The 8822-nt window shown below is 37.7% G+C and overlaps 1 protein-coding gene across 1 annotated transcript; it reads right to left on the minus strand.

Moving 5' to 3' along the window:
- Positions 1-927: 927 nt before the first annotated feature.
- cahz (carbonic anhydrase) lies at positions 928-6743 on the minus strand. The gene is made up of 8 exons (XM_079452402.1): positions 6223-6743; positions 5528-5725; positions 4530-4648; positions 4233-4325; positions 4088-4150; positions 3838-3993; positions 1819-1934; positions 928-1674 (listed from the first exon to the last, which is right to left on the minus strand). The coding sequence occupies exons 1-8, from the start codon at positions 6254-6256 to the stop codon at positions 1482-1484; spliced, it is 972 nt and encodes a 323-aa protein (XP_079308528.1). The 5' UTR covers positions 6257-6743; the 3' UTR covers positions 928-1481.
- Between the last annotated feature and the right edge of the window lie 2079 nt (positions 6744-8822).

Genomic DNA, 8822 nt, shown 5'->3' on the forward strand with positions numbered 1-8822 from the left:
TCTCACATCTCCTATTCTCTTCAGCACTATTATAGTTTTTGTCTGTTTGCTTTTCATTGTTGCATGCATGTATTTATCTAATTTCGTTTTTCCACGCCATTTTTGTTTCCCCTGCTCCCCTTTATGGAAACCAACTGTTGGGCGGATTGTACAAAGCTGTGAATGTGAAGTAATTAATGATTGGAAGTACTCTAACCCTTACACTTCATTATTTACACAAGCAGCTCTCATCTCGAGGGCTCTGCACTGGGACGTGAAGCCTCCAGGCAAACTAACCAAACCCTTCTGCATTTATACAACATAAATGTGAGTGTGACATTTTCAGAATAAAGCCAGAACATCTTTTCAGAAAAGAATGTGCGTTTAAACATGACTGTCTGCTTCATACTGGTACAGATGATGCCAGATTCAGGACATCCACGATAACACGTCTCCAGGACAGAATGGGCAAACATTGCAAGTAAGGCTGGATACTGACAAAGAGCATTAGCCATGTGTTAATGAGAGGCTGACGGGAATACAAAACTGTGCTCATCTATGGTTAAGTGCCAAGTTTTAAGATAAAGGATTCTCTCAGCCTTGATGACAGTATCACTGCGTAATGATCTCATTATTTCTCAATGATAACAGAGCACAGAGTGGACATGAATCATAGAGTGGTTGGCGGATATTGAATATTCTTTGGTCATGTTAAGTGAAGGCCTCGATTCTCAGCATCTCCAACATCTGCTATTTTCATCACCACGCTGAATCTGATATTAAACCCTATAGTGCAATGAAATGTGGGATTTATTCAGAATGTTTTTTTACATGTCCAGGTTTGAACATAAGAAACATCTTGTGGAGTTACGGTATATTTAACACAAAGCTATCACTTAAACATTGAGAAAATGTTGTGTGGTGCAAAAGAAACGATCACAGGCAGTGTACTGTCAGTTAAAATATATTCATTTATTGCTGATAAAATTCCTATTATTACTGATTTGCAGACATTGTTATTTGGTTGCAATAAGTCAGTAAACTTAATTTAGACAAACATAGGTCTATATTATCACACATACAGCAGAGCATCATTGTGCAACATTCTTAAAAACATTCAAAATCAAATTCCTCTTGATCTCTTAAATATTTAACCACTTTAATAACATAATTATTTTACTGTTAATAAGTGCTTTCCTTGCAGGTATTTTATAATGCTTATTAGCTTCTGATCAGTCACTTAAAATCCATACCATAAACCCAGACATAACCATGATGTCTAAAAATGTCCTATAATTAAATTTTCATACTAAATAACATGTATTATATGCTCTGCATAGAAGAAGCTTGCGAATAAAAGCATATAATGATTTTAAAAATGATAAGAATTAACTAGGAATTGAATAGTGTCCCCCTTTTTAAGTGTTCAGTGATCGGAATGATACTAAAATAATTATGGCATCTAAGAATCATGGGAAATCTGCCATAGTCCTAAAATACTCTTATATAGCAGTTACAAAGTTATCACTGTTTCTGAGATAGAAAAAAACGAATTTCCTTAAAAGAATAATAATACATTTACAAAAATAGACATAGAGGATGTATATCATTCCTGAAACATGACCTTCAAGGACTTCAAAACCAACTTTCTTGTTTTCCATTTTCGTATCAATACTGGGTAGTGCAGGCAAGAGCCTGGATTGAGAACAAATACTATCATATTTTAGTAACAATTCCACTGGGAATGTAATTGAAAGGTATTAAGAAAAAATAAACATTATGATAAGTGCACAGGCATGTGGGTGGGGGGTGTGCCACTACTGTAAGTGTGCTATTTACTTGAAGGATGCACGGACTTTGCGTCCCTTGAGAGGTTGTGGGGGTCGATTGTTGTCAACCATGCAGCAAGGTGTCTCTCCTTCAGCAGTGAACAACAGGGTACGGAACTTAGCCATCTAAAAACAACACAGAGCTTTATTTTGGGTTGTACTTTTACATTTATGCATTTGGCAGACACTTTTATCCAAATTGCATCGTACTATATTTTGTGCTTATGCTCACTTCCCTGCGATTGACCTTGGCCTTGCTAGCACCATGCTCTATCCCCTGAGCTACAGTAAAGCAAAACTGTTTAGTTTGTTGCTGGCAACAGTGTAGAGTCTTATTACACCCTTTATAAACTATATTTAGATTCCTGTTCATTCATAGCGGACTTGCCAGAATCCCTCTACAGCCGTTTGCACAGTCTGACTAACCATTGAAGCTAAAAATATTGTCCATAGCCTTCCAGCGCTGCCTACATCATGGGGGATGAATCGGAAAAGATATCTCTATTTTGTAATCTTGCACTGACAGCTAGAGATTCTGTAGAGAGACAATATGGAAAACAGATTCAGATCCATTAGAAAAACTGGAATGGACGACATTTGGTTTTGTAAGAATTTACAATAACAATTATAGTTAAGTCACACTCTAAGCGTTGAAATTAAACTCACAATTTTTTTGTTTATCAATCCATCAATAAATTATTTGAACTTGAGTTTGTTTTACTTATCAGCCTTAAAACATCTTTCTGACTCAATGAACCCTCGAACAAAATTAACATCTCACTCACAATTATATACATAGCTAGAAATAAACTAACAACTGTTTGTGAGGCTTGAGTAAGTGTAAATATTGACTGGTAGTTCGAATGTCAGCTTGTAGTTAAAAATACACGACAGCTTTTTTATAATTGGTAGTATATATGTGATCAAAACATCCTGGTGGAGCGTTCTTCCTAACATCTCTCACAACCTTCAAAAAACAACTTAAAACCCATCTCTTCTGTGAATACTTGACAGACAAATGAAAAAAAAAACGTACACTACCCCTCTCTCTTCTCTCAACAGGTAGTGGTCTAGCTTTTGTTGAAACTGGTAACTTTGTATTAGCACCTAATGTACTATTGCTCTTTTATGACATATCGCTTATTGCTCCCCTTTGGATAGAAGCGTCTGCTGAACGACTTAATGTAATGAAAATCAAAAATAGCATTTTTATAATAATATTATGGCGTACAGTATGTAAATAAACTACATGGTAGTTTGGTGTATACTAAAGTTACTCAAATTATAAATCCCATTATTTGGCGATTCCTCCATATTATAAATAATAAGGAACCTCAATTGTTTACCGGTGTTAGTGAAACTAAAACCAGAATCAATTCCCATCCCTACTGACAACATAACTTTGCTTCTGTTCATGCTTTAAAGGTGCTTTAAAGACTACACTAACATCACACACACTGTGGGAAAAGGAGCAAAGTGCATAATAGCAGAGTGATTTTCACACCAGGCAGTCTGTTCTCCACCTCTTGACCTCTTGTTAACATGAGGAGTGAAACAAGCAATTCAATGCATAGAATCTTCCCTTTTTTGCATTGATAATTTTCTCGCCATTAAGTTTAACAAATATTGCTTAGTCTATATATGCAACCCAGATCACGTCAGACACTTTGTGTGTAGGGGTGTTGGCTGCTATCTTAAAGGCACAATCGTACCTTAAATATGATACTGACAGTCAGGCAAGCCATAAGGTTTAAGATTATGTAATCTAGTTAAAGCAGAAGCCTATGGTGCACAGACCCTCCCAGTTTTACAGTAGAAGTGACGTAAAACGTTGAAAGCTCATTTGTACTAATGTAAGCAGGTTGTATTTGCTTTGGGTGATTATTAACTTGTCAACACAGTGTTGCACATTTGCTCTTATTAAGTAACAATGAATAACTGAATGAAAAAATGCTATAAAACTGATATAGCAGGATCAGACGATTGGTCAATAGCTATGCATTATTCACAGTTATTTAAACCTGTGTACCTGTGCAGGGCTAACGCTGATTGGTTCTTTCAGAACAATCCAGGTGACACTCTCCAGTAGAGGGGGTGTGGTGAGAGACCCATCATAAGTCCAGTAATCCAGAGAAGGAGGCAGCAAGGTCTTCGGATCAAAGTTGGAAAATGTAGTCTGCTTGCCCTGAACAACAAAGAGACAATGTTAAGCAAAGGTCAAATGCTGAGAGCAAATATCGCAATTGATTAAAAAACAAGGGCGAATGTTAGTAGCCTACCTTTGATTTGATGTCATCGAAGGCATCAAGGACTTTCTGAAGTCTTGGATTGGCAGAACCAATCTAGTAAACAAAGCCGTGGAAAACAGATGTCATATCACGTATTCCGTGAAATTCATGAAATGCTTTTGACTAAAATCCTGACCTTCAGAAACACTCCCACCACCGCAAGGCCATCAGGCTGGCTGGCAGCTTCTCCAAAGCTTGGGTACGTTGTGTTCCAGTGAACAAGGTGAAGCTTTAGAAAGAAGCAAACGTGTTATGAGACATTTAACGCATACAGTACGGGGGGGGGGGCAAAATTAGTTTGACAAACTTCCTAAGAGAAATTTAGATAAATACGGACATTGATCTGAGCTGTACAGTAAGTCGTTTTAAGGAAGAGATTACTTTGAACAACAAAACAGAAGATTAATGAGAGACAGAGAGAAAGATTCATTACCTCACAGGGGAACTTGGTTCCAGCAATAGTGTGCTCTGAGCCTCTGTCATCACTGTGTCCCCAGTGGAAATGGAACTGTCTCAACCTGTATGTCCCAGTAATGGGGCCTCCAGTCAGAGCTACACGCACACACATACAATTTCTATCACATTCAGTTGTTGTCACCAGCAGAAAATTACATCTATTTTTAGTCTATCATTTTGAAACCTTCTTAATTCAATAAAACACCCAAAACTGCGACTCAGATCACATCAGCATTCTGTCCCTGGAATCCTACACTTCCCATCTGTACTGCTGACACTATTTCGGTTGCTCAATGTGAACTACATAAAGATTATTCGAACGGTTTCACATTCTCCACCTATCATTTTATATAGTTCATTCATTCCTTTATTTTTTAGCATGCAGTAAGTGTTTGAAGACTCATTTCGGTTGTGTTTCCATAGCACTGTTTGAGTCTTTCTTAGAATTGTCATTAAAATTCAGCACATGGTTCTCTCATTGACCGGCAACGGCATACAGCATTGATATGTGGCTCTATTCTTTCTCCCATAATAGAATACATTAGCAATTGACAATTGGCAGAGAAAGGCAAAAACATTCTGTGCTAACATTTCAGCAGAAACTGTAAAAAAGTGAGAGTGAGCATTACTCTGCACCGATACACATTTTCCCACACACTCCGAAAAACTTGTATTTAATATTTCACATTTTGTGATAAGTCTAGTTAAAAATAGCAATTACTGTTAGTCTGATGTCATATTAAAAATGCCATATTACACAATATTAGAACTAATGTTAGACAATATTGTTAGAAATAATGTATTTCAACAGCCTGTTTTACACTTCAAGGGCAAAAGACGAATACAAACAAGGATACGCTAACATACTGGCGCTAAAACTGAACCCGGTCAACCGTACACCTACATATACATTATAATATAAGAGGGTAACAAATGTATCATCTTAAGCTACATTCGATGCAGCGATGTACTAACTTGAGCTGTCATCATCATCAGCGAAATCCACTTGGAATGAATGGCCATTGTTGAGGATGCCCTTAGCAGTGGCAGGATCGTACTTCAGTTTAATATGCTTCAGAGAAGGGTCGTGTTGTGCTTGGTTGGGCACGATGTCAATGGGAGACTGCCTGGGTCCGTTTGCAACGGGAAAGCCTTCTACCCATGTTTCTGGCCCTTTAATGACAGAACAGCGAGATGTAGGAGGAAAGATAAAAACGTTCAGTACTTAACAATAATAAGCGTACATTCTTCGATAGAATCTAGGTCAGCAAATGTCACTCCTAAAAAAATAATTAAGTATTCGTTGTTTCCATCAATGCCATAGAAAAACTATTTTGGAGTTCAAAAAAAGGTTCTAAAAGTAACTTTCTTGTTTTTATATGTAGTCTGTAAAACCTCTATCCTCATCTTTTGTGCAATGTAAAGGTTTTGTTGATGTTAAAGGTCCTTTATGAAACCGTTAAGTCTGAGAAAGAACCGTAGGAACCACTTCTCTTTTCTGCTCCATGAACAATTTCTCATAAGGTGTAATGCATACGGTATTTTCATCCAAAGTAACCTACTGAATGAAAATAATCCAGGATGCTTTGTTTGTAAAAAGGTTTCTTCGCTCAAGACTTTCTATTATTCACCAGTCCTTTATTACTAAAGATTTGAAAAATGTATCTTACCATCGTGTGCTCCATAACCCCAAGAATGAGACATGATTTTTTGTGACTTGTTCCTTTTCTCCTTGTAAGAGGATGAGATCCGGATGTTGAAGATCAATAAACTGACAGTACTTCCAAACTATGTCAGCCTTTATATAGATTCCGCCGCTGGCACCTATCTCAACCCAGTGGGCATGGCCACACGATCTCCGTCCAGCTCGAGAAGTACAGGAACACTTAGAGGACACCCGAACAAATCAAAAGATTGTACATTGCGCTTTTGGGGATTGTGGCTCAGAGATGCTCCGACGGATGAGATGCGGACATTCCTGAAATCATGACTGGTCCTTTCTGTTCTATTCTATTCGATACCAAAAGCAGACCTCTCCATTTTTCCCTGATCCATCAGAAACGCGTCCTGTACTGGCAGCAATGCATCTTCTCTTGACCTTCTTCGCTCTTTCGCGATGCTGTGTGTGTAGAAATCGCAGCAGCACGAGCGAGCGGAGAGTATGCATGAGCTCAATACTTTTATCTGCAATAAAGGTTTACAATTCCGCCTTGGTGTGTGTTTGTTCTGAAAAATGAAGCAGTCCAGGCAGGTTTCGCCCGCACATCTTCTGGTACCCGCGCAGCGCTCATTAAAGCGACCTCTGCGCGCATACGACTAGGGAATTAAGTATCGTACTGGTGAACTTGGAATACGTTTCGCTTAAAATCACTACATGTTGCATGTACTTTATTTTTCATGGTGCACAGTTTATCCTTTGTTTAAAATGTTTCTAGCACTTGTTAAATAAACAATGTGTCAATAGGGGTATACGCATGGTTCAATACAGATTATATGTCCAATATAGCTACTGTAGCTTTGGCTAACATTGTTTAACAGCGTATGGAAGAGCAACTGCAGTAAAAGGTTACACAGTATCTTTTCTGACCTCGTTGCATTATTCAGTTGCTGTCATCTGGTGGCTGCACTGGAAACAGCTCTTTGAAACGATGAGAAGTAGGACTGTAGCTTTCTCGAGCTTTGTGTTTTGTCAAGTTTGTTATATTACATTAGTGAGTTAATTTCAGACTTCCGTTGATTTGAAATAATATGACATTATACTAACGCCTGAGCCTCACAGAAACGTGTGCACAACATTTTGTAGGAATTATGCTTGTTTCCAGCTTGTTCACTTTGGATAAATGAAAAATATTTTATAGCACTAAACTAAAAGAAGTTTAATTGGGTGTTTTATTTAATCGTGCAGCAGGTGAATGGACACGTGTTCTCATCCTCGAGCAGGTACGGTATGTGTAATTGTTCATTAAAACCAGCAGGCGTCGCCACAGTATCATGTTCTTGTAAGGTAGAACCCTGATGCTCTTTCCTTGGCTGATGCTTTAATTTTGGACAATTCTTTAAATGTAATATATTGATTATATTCTTCAATATATATTTCTTTCGTTTCTTTTTATATATAACTTTTTAGTTTTTACTGGTTAACAAACCAGTATCAAAAATCTTCCTGAGAGTCCATTTACGCAGGCCAGGCCTACACATCCCTCGTTTCGCTGCACTATAAACTATGATAACTATTATCATGCCGTGATTTGATGGCCAATGTAGTCAAAAACAAGAATAGTAATTGCTTCAAGTGTCTCCACAACAAACAGTGCTTTACAGTTTCACGTGTTGTATGTATATTTACAAGAGTGATACAAAAAGTACGGTAGAACTAAAGATTCTCCGGATTAGAAAAAGGAATGAAAAATTACTTGGATCTAACGTCGTTGTCAACAATGATAAAACAACAACAATAAAGAATCATTTAGCAGATTTGTGATGCATAACGTATTATGGATTACAAAAACAACATGCTGAATTATGAATCGTTGGAGATTATATTTTAAAAATCCTTTTGGGTTTTAAAGGGAACTTTTGGCATGGGGCGCAGAGTCTTGTTTTCCACATGAGATGGAAGAAAGCTCATCAAGCCACTTTGAAAGCCACGATATGAATCAGCAATGAATAGAAAGAATGGGAGGAAAATGAGCTCCTTTCATGTCACGGATGTAAATTTGGCTCCAAGGGATCAAATGCACGCTGAGTCTAACTAAGAACAAGAATGGCAGCGATAGAAGGAGCTTATGAAACCTCTCATTTGGTCCTATTCACTTTGTTGATTGGATGCGAGTGACATGAGCTCTGTGAAAGGGCCAGATCATTGTGACCTTCTGCAGACAGGCTGCGCAGCAGGGTTCTCCCCATTTTACCGACAGCATCACAGCTCCATTCAGTTACCTCTGACTTTAAGAGGGAACAATGTGACCTAATTGGATTGCTGAAGCCATATGATAGGGTTTTTTTATCTTTAGCAATATACCAGCTTTTTTTCTTTGAGTGATTTGAATTGTACCTAACGATTTTTATGATCGAGTGTTCTATCATAATAGCAATTCTTTGGTGTCTGAGTGTGTATCAACTTTAGGACAAATATTGGGAAACTTTTGGGGGATGCACTGGAGCACAATGTGACAGACAAATTGGAAATAATTTCAGCGGAAAGGGATTTAATGATCAGGACTGTTTTTGAGATGGTCATCCTTTAATTTTTTTTACCTTTATGCATTTC

This window comes from Barbatula barbatula (assembly GCF_947034865.1).
Source record: "Barbatula barbatula genome assembly, chromosome: 3".
Lineage (NCBI taxonomy): Eukaryota > Metazoa > Chordata > Actinopteri > Cypriniformes > Nemacheilidae > Barbatula > Barbatula barbatula.